The 18803-nt window shown below is 38.8% G+C and overlaps 1 protein-coding gene across 3 annotated transcripts in view; it reads right to left on the reverse strand.

The window, feature by feature from the left end:
- Positions 1-9984, reverse strand: part of PRPF18 (pre-mRNA processing factor 18) — a 53595-nt gene extending 43611 nt beyond the window's left edge. The window contains exon 1 of one of the 3 annotated variants that reach the window (XM_081044155.1): positions 9782-9984. In XM_081044155.1, coding sequence (XP_080900281.1) covers positions 9782-9847 — 66 coding nt within the window. In that variant the 5' untranslated portion in view covers positions 9848-9984. Of the gene's footprint in view, positions 1-1529; positions 1628-9781 lie in introns of those variants that run through there. The other 2 variants (XM_081044156.1, XM_081044157.1) reach the window with 2 other exon arrangements.
- Positions 9985-18803: the final 8819 nt, after the last annotated feature.

Genomic DNA, 18803 nt, shown 5'->3' on the forward strand with positions numbered 1-18803 from the left:
TGGGAGAATCGAGCAGGCGGGGGAGGAGGGAAGGGAGAAGTGCAGAGACGGAGCAGCGCGGGCGCAGGACGCAGACCTAGCTCAGTGCTCCGAGCTCGCTGCATCCCGGAACTACCGCAGCTGCAGGAGAGGGAAGGACTCGGACTACTAGGGTTCTGTTTATGGCCCACAGGGTTGAGGAGGCAGCATATAGCACGGCTGAACCCAACGCTCACGGCAGAGACCTCGGAGAAAAGACTGAGGGAAGAGGGCTGAAAACGGTGATTTAAGCCCTCACTGCTGAGGAGAGAACGGAAGCCTTAGGCACTGAGACTAGCCGCCCCTCCCTACCCTCCAGAGCTCGCCCCGCCCCCACCAGCCCAGTGCTAGAAGCCAAATAGTAGCAGTGTCAGATCAAAAGAACAGAATATTTGCTCTTCTGAGAACTGTGGACCACAGACACAGATTGGCAGCTCAACTAGTTCCAGCAAAGGGGACAAAGCTGTGGAAGCGGGACCTGCTCTGGTGGTGGTCGCTGCCATTGCTCTGGGCCACCTCTCACAGCTCACCCCGCGCCTAGCCCCACCTATCTGGGCGGATCCCTGCAGCAGTAAACAGAACTGCTGAAACATAGGGGCTCTGAATCTGGTGCAGGAAGAGTTTTGGAACTTCAAAAGCTCTCCACATCCCCACAGGGACGTGGCACCCTAACCCAGGTGAACTGTTAACAGAGGAGAGGCCCGTTTCCCAGGGAATCCCCCCATTTTGTGAGAAGCTGGAATAGTGCAGAGAAAACACAGCACTACTGTGTGAAAGAGGAAAAAAAAGGCTGCAATGGGAGAGAAAAGAAAACCTTCTACCAACAAGTATTGGAAAACAAAAGAAAGACCTCTTCCTATCAACCTGTTACAGAAGCCACTCCTGTAGATGTCTAGGAAAAGAAATAATAAATCAGTAATTGCCATGAATATCCAAGGCAACAAGACAGCTCAGAAAGAAAGTGAAAAGTCTCCAGAAAAGGAACTTAAAGATATGGAAATATGTTACTTAAATGACAGAGAATTCAAGATCACAATTCTGAAAAAAAATCAAAGAGATGCAAGAAAACACAGAAAGGCAATTTAATGAACTCAGAAACGCAATCAAAAACAACATGAGCATTTTACGAAAGAGATTGAAATTTTAAAAAAGAACCAAATGGAATTTCTGGAGATTAAGAATTCAAGAGAAGAAATTAAGAATGAAATAACCAGCTTAGGTAGTAGATTGACCAGATAGAGGAAAGAATCAGTGACATCGAAGATAGAAACCTGAAAATTACACAGATGGAAGAAGAAAGAGACTTCAGACTTAAAAGAAATGAAAGAACTCTAGAAGAACTTTCTGACTCCATCAGAAATAGCAATATAAGAATAATGGGCATACCAGAAGGAGAAGAAAGAGAGAAGGGAACAGAGAATATATTCAAACAAATTGTTGATGAGAACTTCCCAAACTTGTGGACAGAACTGGATCCTCGAATCCAAGAAGCAAATAGAACACCTAATTACCTCAATCCCAACAGGCCTTCTCCAAGTCACAGTGTATTGAAGCCGTCTAAAATCAACGACAAAGAAAGAATCCTCAAGGCAGCCAAGGAAAAGAAGACGGTAACCTACAAAGAAAAGCCCATTAGATTATCATCAGATTTTTCAGCAGAAACTCTACAAGCCAGGAGAGAGTGGAACCAAATATTCAAACTATTGAAAGAGAGAAATTATGAGCCAAGAATAATATATCCAGCAAAGATATCCTTTAGATATGAAGGAGGAATAAAGACCTTTCCAGACATACAGAAGCTGAGGGAATTTTCTAATACACTACCTGCACTACAAGAAATACTAAAGGAGGCTATTAGACCACCATCAACAAGGACAATTTGTGGCAACCAAAACATAAAAAGGGGGAGAGTAAAGGCCTGAACCGGAATATGGGAATGGAGAAAGTAAGCATGCTGAAGAAAATGGAATACTCTAAATATCAAACTTTCCTTTACATAAACTTAAGGGTAACCACTCAAAAAAAATCCAGAACTGAAATATATACTGTAATAAAAGAAGAAACAGAGGGAAAACATCATAGAATACCACCACACAGAAATAACAGACAACAACAAAAAGGCAAAGAAACAATGGAGACACAGCCTTACCAGAAAACTAAAGATAGAATGACAGGAAATCCTCACGTATCAATAATCACCCTAAATTTAAATGGACTGAACTCACCAATAAAAAGGCACAGAGTAGCAGACTGGATCAAAAAAATAAACCCCACCATATGCTGTCTCCAAGAGACACATCTCAGCTACAAGGACAAACATAGACTCAAAGTGAAAGGGTGGAAATTGACATTCCAAGCAAATGGTACCCAGAGAAATCAGGTGTAGCCATAATGATATCAGATGAAGCAGACTTCAGGGTGAAAAAGGTAACAAGAGACAAAAATGGACATTTCATAATGGTAAAGGGGACAAGAAGACAAAACAGTCATCACCATTTATGCCCCCAATCAGGGAGCACCGAAATATACCAAGCAACGACTAACAGAACTAAAGGGAGAAACAGACCAAAACACAATTATACTAGGGGACTTAAATACATCATTGAGAGCTACGAACAGATCATCCAAACAGAAAATAAATAAAGAAAAAGCAGCCCTAAATGACACATTAGATGAAATGGACATAACTGACATATATAGAGCACTTCATCTTAAAACATCAAACTATACATTCTTTTCAAGTGTACATGGAACATTCTCAAGGATAGACCACATATTGGGACATAAAATCAGCCTCAGCAAATTTAAGATTGAAATCATACCAAGCATATTCTCTGATCACAAGGCTTTGAAATTGGATATCAACTGCAAAAAGGAGGAAAAAACAGAAACACATGGAGATTAATAAACAACATACTTTTAAAGAACGACTGGGTCAAAGAAGAAATTAGAGGAGAGATCAAAAGATACATAGAAACAAATGACAATGAAAATACATCCTACCAAAATTTTTGGGATGCAGCGAAAGCAGTTTTAAGAGGGAAATTTATATAATTACAGGCCTATCTCAAGAAACAAGAAAAATCCCAAATAAATAACCTCACGTTAAACCTGAAAGAACTAGAAAAAGAAGAACAAGTGAAACCCAAGATCAGTAGAAGAAAGGAAATAACAAAATCGGAGCAGAACTAAATGAAATAGAGAACAAAAAGACAATAGAAAAAGTTAATGTGACAAAGAGCTGGTTCTTTGAAAGATTAATAAAATCGGCAAACCCTTGGCTAGACTCACTAAGATAAAAAGAGAGAAGATACTAATTAACAAAATCAGAAATGAAAAAGGGGAAGTTATCACGGACACCACAGAAATACAAAGGATCATCCAAGAATACTATGAAGAACTATGTGCCTCCAAATTCAATAACCTAGAAGAAATGGACAAGTTCTTAGAAACATATAGCCTTCCAAGGCTGAACCATGAAGAACTGGAAAATCTAAACAGACCGATCACCAGTAACGAAATTGAATCAGTCATCAAAAACCTTCCCAAAAGCAAAAGTCCTGGACCAGATGGCTTCACTAGTGAATTCTACCAAACCTTCAAAGAGGATCTAATACCAATCCTGCTCAAACTCTTCCGAAAAATTGAAGAAGAGACAGTACTCCCTAACTCATTTTATGAGGCCAACATTACCCTAATACCAAAACCTGGTAAGGACAACTCAAAAAAAGAAAACTACAGACCAAATCTCTGATGAATACAGATGCAAAAATCCTGAACAAAATTCTAGCAAATCGAATACAACAATGCATTAAAAAAATTATTCATCACGACCAAGTGGGGTTCATCCCCGGGCACAAGGATGGTCCAACATCCGCAAATCCATCAATGTGATACATCACAGAAACAAAATAAAGGACAAAAATCATATGATTATATCAATTGATGCAGAAAAAGCATTTGACAAGATACAACATCCATTTATGATTAAAACACAATAAAATAGGTATAGAAGGAAAATACCTTAACATAATAAAGGCCATCTATGACAAGCCCTCAGCTAATCTCTTAATTAATGGTGAAAAACTGAAGCCCTTTGCTCTACGTTCAGGAACACCACAGGGCTGTCCCCTATCACCTCTGCTTTTCAACACAGTGTTGGAAGTCCTTGCCAGAGCAATCAGGCAACAGAAAGAAAAAAAGGCATCCAAATTGGGAATGAAGAAGTTAAACTGTCACTCTTTGCAGAAGACATGATGCTACATATAGAAAACCCTAAAGACCTCACCAAAAAGCTATTAGAAATAATCAACGAATACAGTCAACTTGCTGGCTACAAAATCAACGTACAAAAGTCCATTGCATTCCTATATACTAACAATGAAATCTCAGAAAAAAAAATACAAAAACAATTCCTTTTGCAATTGCAGCAAAAAGAATAAAATACCTAGGAATAAACTTAACTAAGGATGTGAAGGACCTATATGCTGAAAATTGTAAGACATTTTTAAAAGAAATTGAAGAAGACGCAAAGAAATGGAAAGACATTCCGTGCTCATGGATTGGAAGAATCAACATAGTAAAAATGGCCATATTACCCAAAACAATATACAGATTTCATGCCATCCCCATCAAAATCCCAATGGCATTTTTTAAAGAAATAGAACAAAAAATCATCAGATTTGTTTGGAACCACAAAAGACCCCGAATAGCCAAAGCAATCTTAAGAAAAAAGAACAATACTGGAGGTATCACACTCCCTGACTTTAGCTTGTACTACAGGGTAACACTAATCAAAACAGCATGGTATAGGCAGAAAAACAGACACATAGACCAATGGAATAGAATTGAGAACCCAGAAATAAAACCACATAAATATGGACAGATAATTTTTGACAAAGAAGCTAAAAACATACAATGGAGGAAAGACAGCCTCTTCAATAAATGGTGCTGGCAGAATTGGATAGCCACGTGCAAAAGAATGAAACTGGACTATTATCTGTCACCATGTACCAAAATTAATTCAAAATGGATCAAAGCATAAGACCTGACACAATAAACTGCATAGAAGAAAACATAGGTACTAAACTTATGGACCTTGGGTTCAAAGAGCATTTTATGAATTTGACTCCAAAGGCAATGGAAGTAAAAGCTAAAAGAAACGAATGGGACTATATGAAACTTAAAAGCTTCTGCACAGCAAAAGAAACCATCGACTAAATAAAAAGGCAACCAATTGAATGGGAGAAGATTTTTGCAAACTGTGCCTCCGATAAGGGGCTAATATCCAAAATATACAAGGAAGTCATGACGCTCAACAACAAAAAAACAAACAACCCAGTTGAAAAATAGGCAGAGGACCTGAAGGGACATTTCTCCAAAGAGGACATACAAATGGCAAATAGACATACGAAAAAATGCTCAACATCACTAATCATCAGAGAAATGCAAATGAAAACCACAATGAGATATCACCTCACCCCAGTCAGAATGGCTTTCATCAACAAGACAAATAGTAACAAGTGTTGGAGAGGCTGTGGAGAAAAAGGAACCCTCATACACTGTTGGTGGGAATGCAGACTGGTGCAGCCGCTATGGAAGGCAGTGTGGAGGTTCCTCAAGAAATTACGAATAGAATTACCATATGACCCAGCAATCCCTCTCCTGGGCATCTACCCAAAAAATCTGAAAACATTTATCCATAAAGACACGTGTGCTCCAATGTTCATTGCAGCTTTGTTTACGGTGGCCAAGTCATGGAAACGACCAAAATATCCTTTGATAGATGAATGGATAAAGAAGTTGTGGTACATATACACAATGGAATACTATTCAGCGTCAAGGAAAGATGATATAGGAGCATTTGTGACAACATGGATGAATCTTGAGAGTATAATGCTAAGTGAAATAAGTCAGACAGAAAAAGCAGAGAACCCTATGATTTCACTGATATGTGGTATATAAACCAAAAACAACAAAAGAACAAGACAAACAAATGAGAAACAAAAACTCATAGACACAGATAATAGTTTAGTGGTTACAGAGGGTAAGGGGGTGTGCGTGGGAGATGAGGGTATATGGTGATGGAAGGAGAACTGACTCTGGGTGGTGAACACACAATGGGATTTACAGATGATGTAATACAGAATTGTACAGCTGAAACCTATGTAATATCACTAACAATTGTCACCCCAATAAATTAAAAAAAAAAAATCTCCTGATATAGATTGTAACTGAAATTACAGGTGAACGTAAATTAATGTAAGAAAATTCATTGTGAAGATAAAGTGGCCTAGGTCTCAACTTTAAGGTAAACCAACAGTTAAAAGACAAAAAAAATAAATAAATAAAGCAGCAGCCTGTCAAGGAGATCAAGCACAAGCATCCTGAGAAGTCAAAGGAGGAACAGGAAGCTGTAGCAGAAGAGACGTCAAAGGAAGGATGAAGGAGGAGGACAGGGCACGATTGTCACATGCTGTTATTCCGGGAAATGGAGGTCACTGCTGTCCCTAATTACAATGGATTCAGTAGAGTTGTGGGGGCAGAAACCAGTTTCCATCAGGTAAAGGAACGTGTGGGAATTAAAATTTATTTTAAGAAGCTTGGCTGTAAAGAAAGGACAGTTGCTTAAAAACAAAAACATCTTTTTAAATATGGGAGACATCCTCGTATTTATGTTGTGGTGCTTATGGGAATAAGCCAGAAGAGAGGCCAGAGACACAGGAAAAGGGGATACGTGATACTAAGGGTCCTGATGAAGCTAAGAAAGATGAGTGGGGATCCAAGACGCAGGTGGAAGGTATAACCCAAGCGGTAACTGATACTGCATTCATTTTAACAGGGGAAAAGGGGAGGAATTTCTTGCCTTTGGCTTCTGTTTTCTCTGTGAAATTGAATGTCTGTTCCTTAAAGGATCGAGCATTACTTTCTTTTTAATGCTCTGTGGCCAAGTGTCGTATCATGCTTATAGGAAACATTCAATCAATACTGGGGAAAAGAGCAAAAATCTACGAAAAGCCCATCCTCATAACTACAACTAATGAAACTGCTAATTACCAACAAGTTCCTCAGGCAGCCTGGTTTTCCACATAAATGAGGTGAAGACTCACCCAAGGAGGGGCTGGCAGGTGGGGGGGGGCCTCCAAAATATTCTGGCGATTTTCTCAGGATAGTTACACTATGCAGAACTTTTTAGGACAGGTGATAGGAGGCTTATTTTAGGAGCTTCTCCACTTCAACAAAGGGGCACTCACAAGCTATTTACTATTATATTTCAACTATCAGACTAACAATAAAAAGCCTGGACACCACTTGAATTGACCAAGGTGAGGAAGCTCTTCTGGAAGAACAGAACATAGGCAGGTATTTTCCAGCTAGATAGCGCAATGAAAACTATTCATTGATTCCCCCAACCATTTATTTAAAAAATAAAGAAAAGAAACAGAATGGATTAAAAGAATAAAGCAGATGACAGAATCACGAGTTAAGGTAAGAATTGTTTCATGAAACTGTTTTCATATACACACCAGAGCAAAATATGAATATTTCTTACTGGGGCTGGGGCAGTGAAAAGTTTGAAAGTTACTGACCTATGATGCAGAAAGGCAAAAGCTATGAAGGAACTGATTCTATATAAAATTATATAGCTGCAAATCAAAAGACTGTCTTCCCAGACATACACAAAGATACCTAGCTACACGTATTCTCTCATACAGGCAAACCTTGAGATACTAAGAGTTTGATTCCAGACCTCTGAAATAAAGCAAGTATCACAACAGAGTGAGTTGGAAGGGGTTTGGGGGTTTTTTTGTTTTGTTTTGTTTTTTGGGTTTTTTTTTGCTGGCAAAGGGTGTTGCCTTAAATTTGTAAAAAATGATATCTGTGTATTTATTGTGCAATAAAGCAAAGCGTAATCAAGTGAGGCATGCCTGTATTATTCAAGAGCACTCACCTGATTATGCACATACCCATGTTATAAACCCCGAGGGAGAGCTCAAATTTTTGTGATTCAATTTTCCCTCTAAAATACTTAGATTTCAACATGCTGGCCCTTCCTAACATCAACTACGCATGCCAACATCTAAACCACTCTTCAAATACTCCCAAATCACTCAGAAGATAAAAGTTTCCTGAAGGGGGGATAAAAATATTAAGTTACAAACATGGACAGCTTTTCTCCCCTTATCTGCTAAGTGACATTCTATTTAATTAGCTCCACTTTGCTGATTGTTTTTAAACTTTCATTGACTATGAAATCTGCCATCTGCCAAACCATCCCAACTTGTACGTCATATACATTAGTCACACGTTACATGCAGAGAGGTAAGCAGATATTCTCAAAGTGTGGTTCCCAGACCCCTGGGTGCTTAAGACCCTGTAAGAGGGTCCGTGAGGTCAGAACCATTTTCAGGACTAAGGTATTACTTGCCCGTTCATTCTGTGGACATTTGCATTCGGGGAGGGGGGCGGGGGGACTGTAAGTCTCCTGGAGCCTCAGCAAGAATCAAAACCGTGCAACAAGGGTGCACCAGCAGCCATTGCATTCTTCCATGTTAAACCCTAACTTTAAAGGGAGTCGAGGGCATCAGATTCACCTAATCTCCTTGACAAAACAGTAAAACGATTAATTTTACTGAGTCTTGATACTGGACATCTTTTTCGTACCCTGTGATGAAACAGGAAGCATACATAAAGGACTCCTCATTTGTACCAAAGCATGAATTGGCTGTCCGGAGGGGAAGCACGTGTGCGACCGAACTGCACACTAAAGCAGCCGCTTTCCTCGTGGGATACCACTGTTACGGAAAAGAACACACAGCAGACATACTATACTTATTCAGACTCGGGTATCCGGCAGACAACGTCCCAAAGCAAACAAGGCGAGCCTGCCCCTCGGGGAAACAACGCCAGCTTTCAGGTGCAAGTCAACGCTGCGGGGAAACTGGATCTGCCCTCGTGCGCCCGACAGTTTCCCAGGACTTAAAGACGTTTCGCATCACTTCGCCGGAGACGTTAAACGACGTGATTGTTCAACACTGTGTCATCGAACCTGTAAACAGTTGTAAGATCTGCACCACTCGGTGAACCAATGCTTCCCCAATGATCCATGAATTAACATATCACTATTTTTAAAATGCCTCCGCTTTAACTTCTAATGTAAAAGTAAACACGCCCATAAACATAAACAAAAGCCCTTGGGGATCCTCGGTAATGTGTAGGAGTGCAAAGGGGACCTGGGGAAAGGAGCCTTGAGACCCGGTGATCACAGTGACGGCTGTGCCATCAAGTGCTGCAGAGCAGGTGACGGAAAGTCCTAACTCGCGTAACTCGTCCTTTTCCTCCATTTCCTCCTTCCTGTCAGGGACAGGCTGAGCAACAGACGGGAGAGACGACGCAAGGAGGAAGGACGCAAAGCCTGTTAAAGACCAACTCTGCGCCGGCCCCCGTTTCACTTAGGCACAGCCTCGGCGCCAAGGACCCGACGGCCGGCGGACGAGAGGCGGGTGCGCGCGGCACGCAGGGAAACGGCCAGGGGGCGTCGCCCGGCGGGAACGGCGCCCGCGGCCCCGGTCGCCCCGCCGCCCCGCCCCCCGGGGCTCCGAGGACCGTGAGAAGCAGGGGACGCACGGGCCGCGGCGGGTACCGGCGGGGCCCCCGCTCAGCCCCACGCCCGCGCGCAAGCCCCTCCGTGCCCGTCCGCTCACGCCCCGCCCCCCGCACAACTCCTCGGTCGCCAACGCCCCGCGACCCCCGGGCTCCTCACCACCAACAGGTTCCTGTCCTCCACCAGCTGCCGCTTCCGGAGGATCTCCGATTTCAGAACGTCCATCTCGCTGCCCGGGTTGGAGCTCGAGTTTCCCTCTCCGGCTCCTCGGACCAAGCCGCGCACGGCCAGGCGCAGCGAAAGCAGCGACACCACCGAAACTGCCAGCCAAGTACAGGACGACAACAATGACAGGGGCCGCTTCCGGCGGAAGCTGAGGTGAGCGAGGAGACGGAAGAGAGCGCCCCAGGTCGCCTGTTGTCGACGAAGCCGTCGTGGACTAGCGCCCCCTGGCGGCTACCTCCGGCAGCGCGCTTATAGTTTCCACTAATAATAGATATAAATGAACGTGGATCGAAACGCGAGTCTTCTGAATCTTGTGGGGGTTGACATTAAAACATTAAAATCTTCGTTTTTAATGTTAGCATACCTGCTTGTACCTGCTAGTTCAGGTCCAAAAGCCTCCTCGCAGAACACCTCACTTATGTTAAATAAGGCCGATTCTTACTTATTATACCAGAAGTTCACATCAGAGTTTCTGAAGTTACCTGCTTGCCAAAATTTATGTACCAGAGAGTGAAAAAAACATGAATACTACTAGCTCATTAATATAGAGTAACAGTTCATCACTAGTCTGTTAAATTCCCTGTAAAGTTAAGCAACTACATCCACTTTAGTCTTTTTCAGAAGTAAATTTGTCTTTCCTTCCTCAGTTCTAGATTGCTTACATATCTTAGTGATAATCGAACAATTGCCCCTACCTTTTTGGTCACGTGTTCAGCAATCAAGTTTTTCAGTGACATGATTGGAGATGTAAGCAGAAATTATTTTTTTTTCAGTCCAACCCAAGAAGAAAAATTAAATTGGGGAAAAATTATATCAGATATTTTATTTTTAGAAAGACCCTAAAAATTGTTTACAATGCATTTATTTTTGTTCTATGCCATTGAAGCTTTTTAAAAGTCTATTTAAGTCATGAATGAACAATATTTGACATAATAGTTTTTCACACACAAAAGGAAAGAAATATCATTCAGTTCAGTCAATTGATAATGGGTAAGATGTTTTATCAAAATAAAAGATGATAAAGAATTGTTGATTTCAATTTAAGAAGTCTTTATTGTACGTGTATGTGTGTTGCATCTAAAAGACATCTGACTTTTGCCAGAAATAAATCAACATAGGAAGTTAATTCACTTTCTGACCTAAGATGCTTTGCTAATTATTAGGGCTTTTGAAAGCTTAAGATATTTTACAAAGAAAAGGTTCTTGAACTAATAAACATGGTAACATTCTTACATAGATATCGGATATCTGTTTTCTGAGCCACTTACAATTTTATAAGCAATTTGTAATTTATTATAATTAATTTTATAAGCAAATTATAATTTAGGATTTTCCTGATTTAGGGATTAGAGATCATGACACAAAAACCTAAAAGATTGACACAAAAGATAGTAACAGTAAGGAAAGTTTACAGAGAACACAAAGAAACAGTTGGCCAAATGGGAGAAAATTAGTGTAAACCAGAGAAGATACTAGCTACCATAAGCAAGCCTTCTATTAAATTTCAGACTTTCATTGATTTTGATGTTTACGTACACATGTGCATTAAATATTGATTAAGGCCTGAGATGGAAGAGTGAGAGAGGTGAGTACTTGAACAAGCAAACTGATGAGTAAGCTTTTCAGTACAGAAGGGGAAAAAAGATGACCAGGAAAGTTTAGAAACACTCAAGAGAACCAATCAGTCTTGACTCTAAGGGACAATGTATTCACTTTTAAAATATATTCCTGCCACTGAACTTCACACTTAACAATGGTTAAGATGATAAACTTTATGTGTATTTTTACCACTAAAAAAATGAATTAATAAAAAGACACCATATCTGCCATAAAGAAGGAAGGAAGGAAGGAAGGAAGGAAGGAAGGAAGGAAGGAAGGAAGGAAGGAAGGAAGGAAGGAAGGAAGGAAAGAAAGAAAGAAAGAAAGAAAGAAAGAAAGAAAGAAAGAAAGAAAGAAAGAAAGAAAGAAAGAAAGAAAGAAAGAAAGAAAGAAAGGCCATCACAATAGAACTTAAAAAGTGAAGTCTTGGAAACAACCCAAATGTCCTAAATGGGAGATTGGTTAAATAGTTTATCGCTCATACATACAACTGAATGATATGAAGCATTAAAAACCACATTTCAAAAAAATATTCAATAATATGGGAGTGCTCATGATATAATATTTAGTAAAAAATAGAATTAATAAAACTAGAAATATGGCAGATAGTCTCTATTTGGTAAGAAAAGCATAAAAACCTAGAAAATGATTGGGAAAAAAATCAAAATATCAGATTATCTGGCAATAGTACCACTGGTGATTCTTCTCTTTTTTAAACATAATTTGGCATAAATTCCATAATTTGGAAAATAAATATCCAGATAGCAGTCATTTTGTTTTATTTATTTATTTATTTATTTATTTATTTATTTATTTATTTATTTATTACTGAAATTCTTTACAAATTTTTCCCTGGTAACTACTTTTGAAATTATGTATGATAAATTCTAAATAATGCCAGTAAAAGAAAACAAAGGATTAGACAAAGAATATTTTTTAAATCTTCATAATTGTTCAATCAATATTTGAGTATCTTCTATGAGCTCTGTACTATCTTAGATTCTGTGGCCTAAACCAAATATAAAATCCAGCCCAACCCTTGAGGATATTACCAGCTGACTTGGGAATCAAGAAACATTAATAGATCTTGAAAAGGTAAATTAGGTAAGATAAATATGATTTAAGAGCATATATGAGGCTTTAATAAAGTATTCACAGAGATTAAAGACAAGTCATTTTCTAAAAGAAGAAATAGTGAAAATCAATATATGATTGATGCAATCCGGAAGACAAAGGAGTGACATTTTTAAAATACTGAAAGAAAAAACTGTCAACTTAGACATCTACACTCAGAAAAAATATCTATTAAAAATAAGGTGAACTAAAGGGTTTTTTTCAGGCAAATGAAAGTTCAGAGGATTCATCAGCAAACGTCCACTACAAGAAATGTTAAAGAAATTTCTTCAAATGGAAGAAAAATGATGCAAAAGGAAAAGAGCGCAGAAATGCAAAATATATATAATATATAAATGATTTTTTCTAATTTTTAATCTCTTTAAAAGAAAGGTAATTGAGGGAGTGGCTGGTTAATTCAGTTGGTTAAAGCATGGTGCCAATAACACCAAGATTCCCAGTGCTATTCCCACATGGAGCACTGTGAGCTGCAACCTCCTTGAAAAAAAGAAGAAGAAAGAAAGGTAATTGACTATTTAAATCAACAATTGCATTAAATGTAAATTGTCTAAACAGTACAATTGAAAGGTAGAGATTATCAGACTGGATTTAAAAAAACAAGATCCAACCATATGATATCTATAAGAATCCCACTTTAAATATAAAAGCACAAATAAGTTAAAGATAAAAGGACAAGAAAGGATATATGCATGCAGCCATTAATAAAAAGAAATTGGGAGCAGCTGTATTAATATCAGACTAAGTAAACTTCAGAAAGATAAATATTACTAGGGAGGAAGAGGGATATTTCATAATGATAAAGACGTCAGTGTATCAAGAGGACATAAGAATCCTAAATGTGTATGCACCTAATAACACAGCATCAAAGTATATGAAGCAAAAACTGTTATAACTGTAAGAAGAAGTTAACACGTCTACAATATAGGTAGAGATTTCCACACATCACTGTCAGTAATTGTTGGAATAAGTAGACAGAAAATCAGTAAGGATATAATAGCCTTAAACATTGTTAACCGACATGACCTAATTGAAATTTATAGAACAGTCCACCCTAAACTTCAGAATGCATACATGCTCTTTTCAAGTCCATTTGGAACATGTTCTAAGACATATCATATTTGGGGACATTTAAAAAGTCTCAATAAATTGAAAAGAATTAAAACCATACGATGAATGTTTTGTGATAACAAATATACTAAAGTAGAAGTCAATAACAGAAAAATCCATAAAAATTGGAAATTAAACAATGCAATTATATATAACCCACAGGGTCAAAGAAGAAATCACAAGGGAAATTTGTAAGTATTTTGAGCTGAGTGAAAACGAAAACACAGGGTATCAAAATCTGTGAGATGGAAACAGAAATCTCCAGGCCCTGATAGAGTCACTGAAAAAGTTACCAAATATTTAAAGAAGCAGTAACACAAATTCTGAACAGTTTCTTCCAGAAAATGTAAGAGGAAGGACCACTTCCCAACTCATTTTATGATGCCAGCATTGTCCTGATACCAAAATCAGACAAAGACAGTACAGAAAAAGAAAACTACAGTGTCTCTCGTGAACTTAGACACAAATTTCCTTACCAAATGTTAGCAAATTGAATCCAACAATGTATAGAAAGAATTATATACCATAATAAAGTGGTATGCAAGGGTTGTTGGTCAACATCTCCAAATCAATCAACATAATCCATTATATAAATAGGCTAAAGAAGAAAAATCATGTGACCATATTCATAGACAGAGAAAAAAGCATTTGGACAAAATCCAACACTACAGCAAAAGACAGCAAACTAGGAAAGAACATTTACCAAAAGACCTACAGCTAGAATCACATTTAGTAGTGAAAGACTGAATGGCTCCCCACTGGGTTAGGGAAACAACCCAGATGTATGTCAACTAACGAATGGATAAACAAACTGTGGTACAATTCGTACAGAGGAAAACTATTTTGCAATGAAAAGGAATGAACAGCTGAGACATGCAACAGCATGAAAAAGTCTCAAAATGTTATGCGAAGTGAAATATTCCAGACACAAAATACCACATACTGCGTGATTCTATGTTCAAAAGTTAAAACTAAGTTTTAGCAGTTTAGTGACTGCCAGTAGCTGGGGCTTCACCTGGCAATTGACTACAAATGGGCAGGAAGGAACTTTTGTCAGGGGATGGAAATATTTCTACATCAGGGAGTGGTAAAAAGACACTTCCAGACCCTCCCCAAACTTTCTATCATCTGGTATATTCTATACACCTCTGACTGCATCCATTCCTTAGCACTCTCTACCACTCCCTTCTCCTGTGCTAACCATCACACCCAAAATATACACACTTCACCAATTTTTGGTGGAGGGAACTATTTGTGACAGCATCTGCTACAGTTCATAGCACCCAAAAGGAGGGACAAGACATTGCAAGTTGGCAATAGAAAAGTTGGCTACGAACAGCCCCACGTGTAAGAAAAATCTATCAGAACACAGTTATACCCTATATTTTGTCAATTTTAAGATGCTCTTTTTTTCACGTTTTAACTCCCCTGAAACAAGGACCTTTCAACTGATGGCATCATACAATTATAATTGGGTATGTTTTATTTTTCTCAGAGGTAAACTTTTTTAAACACTGCCATCTTAGAATTGGTGACAAAATTCTGACTCCATGTTACACTTCAAATTAACAGCTTTGTCTCCACCTATTCCTGTCCCTAGTTAAGGCTGAGGAGGTACCCTGGCAAGTGGTGCCAACAGACTTTGGAATAAGTCACTCCTAGAAACTGCTGGAAAAGAGAGTGGTAGGGAAAGATAACAAGAGAGGTTCCATTTCCAGCAGATGGCACCACAAACAGAGAAGACAAATAGATGAGCTTGGGCTTCACTTGCTCAAGGATGAGTATGGACAAGGCCTCAGGAATTACTTAATCTTTCTGGATTTCAGTTCTTCATCTGAATAAAGGGATAGTGGGGTATAATAGTACTAAACCCTGTAATCTTTCAAAATATCTACCTAACAGAATTCGTGTGTTGATTTTTAAAAAAAGACATGTAAAGGGCTAAAAATAGTGCTTAGCATATGGTCAGTATTCAATAATTTTAAGTACCATTATAGTAATTTCCATAAATATTTTAAAATTCATCCATTCATTCTTTCTTTCAAAAAAACATTTATTTAGCAGTTATGATTATATGAGCTGAATAGTTTATTATATTTTGTTACTGTTTTTCTGTGTCTTTTTAATCCGTTTAGAAATAACCAGTGGGAAATGCCAATTCCTTGTAATTCTTACTTACCCTCCTCAATATATTTTATTTCTATCCCATTATCCTGTCAGTTAAGCAGTTAGTGAAAATAGTGCCAGAATTTTTACTCTTTACATTAAAACCAATAATTTTGATTCATCATCGAATATACCAGATGTTAGCGTGCCAACAATGATCTAGGAAAACACACAGGACTGAAAAAAGAGAAGTAGAAAGTGGCTTTGTCACTTAAGGAGGGGTCACTGTAGGGGATTCATTTGCAAAATAAAGATAATACTTTATTTAACTGGCAGAGATTTTTTGAGAGAAACAAATGAGTTGATACAAGTCAAAATGCATACATTTATTTTACAAGTAGCCTTTAAATCATAATAGGTTTTTGCTATCAAAAATAATATGGTACACCTGCACCTAATATGTTATATGTCAATTGTACCTCAATTTTTAAAAATTGACATTTAAGAAAATAACATGATTTTCTTTTGATTGATGAAGATTTTTAGTAACTAAATATATTTGCACAGTAACTTCTTACAAAAGAATCCTCAAATTTAAGTCTCAGAATTCCTAAGGGAGATACAGGACAGAAATAATATTTTGCTCTGAGTTTATATACTACATTTTATTGTATTGAGAGGAAAGTATCCAAGATTTATTAGTGGGCACCAGTGTTAGATCTAGAATCTGTACCTCCTACTTCCCAAATTTGCATTTCTACCCTTGAATTCTAAACCCTGTAACCTTTCATAAGGGAAAACCTACATATAGACCAGAGGTTTCTCAAACATGGCTGCTCACTAGAATCATCTGGGAGCTTTTGGAAAATATGAATGCCCAGGACCTATTCCACACCAATTACATCAGAATCTCTGAATGTGGAGTCCAAACATCAGTGATTCTACAAGCTTCCCAGGTGATTATAATGTGCATCCAATATTGACAATCACTAATAGAGAATTAAACATCAGCTATTCAATGTGAAAATCACACAATATCAGCCTCCCCTGAAATGGTTTTGTCGAATACATGCATACTCCATACTCGTACAAGGCACTAAGTGTTGACTGTCATGGTATCTTTGTGGGTGTGGGTGTCCCCATCACCCTTTATTTGTACTTTATTGTTGTGGTCAATAGTCTGCCTTATTGTATAGTTATTTTTGTATTTATTTTAGCCATCTTTCAGAATATACCTTTCTTTTCTTTCTTTTTTTTTTTAAAGGCAAGAATTATGACAGCACATTTTCATGTCAGTCCTTTGCTGTTTTAGTAGCCCACCTCATAATTGCACCTTTGAATGGCACTTTATCCCATCTTCCTGGCCTTCAATTCTGCCATGCACCTCCCTTCTGACTATTGCACCTATTTTCTTTTCCTATTTTCAACTCTCACCTCCACACACTTTATTTTTGTTCTTATAGAATTCCATTTGCCATCTATCCTCCTTCTTTCAAGTGTTTATGGCCCCAAATATTCCCTGCACAGCTTTACAATTCTTCCTCTCTCTCCATAGTTCTTCCCTGACATTTTCACCTTTTCCATTTCTTACTATCTCTTTGCCTCATTCCATCCCCTTATCACTTAACTATCTTTCTTCTAAATTCCCCACAGGGGAGTATTAGCTCTATTCAAAGGTACCAGTTGTCCATGGGAGGGAACTGGGGTCCTCAGGAGCATTGTTTCTGTTCAAGCTCCTTGAACTAGACCCTGGAACAGAGGAAAGGGTGGCTGTTGGGGGAGGAGGACCTGATCATGCCATACTGGATAGGCAGGGTGGGGGACAGGTGGGGAGATAGATATTGACTGTTTTCAAAGGCCAAGTGAAAGAGGTAAGCCAAGAAGATAGTCAGCAAGTTCAAGAATCCAGCAAAGAGGAGGCAGGTTAGAGTTAAGGACAGATAGAGAGGAAACATAGATAACAAAGTGCAGAGATCAGAGTCCATGAGCAAGCCAGATGAATATATTTACAGCTTCCTAGTTGTAATGCACTCTACAACTCTTTTGCTATGCCCTGGCAGCCTTAAAGTGTTCATATGTAAATGCTTTGACTCTGCTCTCTATAGACCTTTCTCCTGAGTGTTACTGGATTGGGACTTTGTGGAGTAAAAGAGGTGAAAATTATGGTGAAGCTATAGTCCTTACAGTAGATGGTGGACTGATGTTAGCTCCTTACATGTGTTCCAAATCATTCCCTTTGCTCTTGGGTACTTAATGATGATGGTCTTGTATTGTAATGTCTCTTGTGGTGACAGAGGAAGTCCTGTAGGTGTTTCTGAGCAGCCTGAGCTCCTACATAGATTTTACCAGAAGCTGGGTTCCCAGAGGTTCTGGATGATACCAGGAAGAGGTGGTGGTAAAGCCATAAATACCACAAAAGGGAGTATTCAGAGGAGATGAGTTCACAGAGCTACTATACATAAAGTCAAAGGTTATTTCTGGACTACTCACTTATCTGTTCATCTTTGCTATCATTAAGGTGTACAAAGAGTGCCACTTTCCCAGCCTCCTCTGAATATTGCTGTCCTCAATAAATTCTGTAGCTGCATAAAATATCTGGACATTGGATGATGGTGACTTCCAAACTGTCTCAGGAGAGTCATTAATGCAGACAATATTTCATAGCCCATTGAGCCACAAGACTTAAGGTCTTTGAGCACAGCCCTGCCCTCACCTCCCCCAAATGGGGAGCACAGGATCCACTTAGGGGCCAGCACTCTTCTCCCTCAGCAGTAAATTGGTGAGGTTGAATTTATCTATCAACGGCTCTTCTTTGACCTTTTTACAACCACCCACCAATTCCACAAGGTAAACAACATCACCCCCTGAGCAAACAAAGACATGGCATGATTAAGTAACTTTCCCACAGTCACACAGCTATGGGCAAAGAACACAGAATTTGAACCCAGGTCTGCCTTATTTCAAAGTTCATGATCTTATCAGTTAAGTTAGTACTGTGTCAAGGTAGAGA

Source organism: Rhinolophus hipposideros, assembly GCF_964194185.1.
Source record: "Rhinolophus hipposideros genome assembly, chromosome: 1".
NCBI classification, from domain to species: Eukaryota; Metazoa; Chordata; class Mammalia; order Chiroptera; family Rhinolophidae; genus Rhinolophus; species Rhinolophus hipposideros.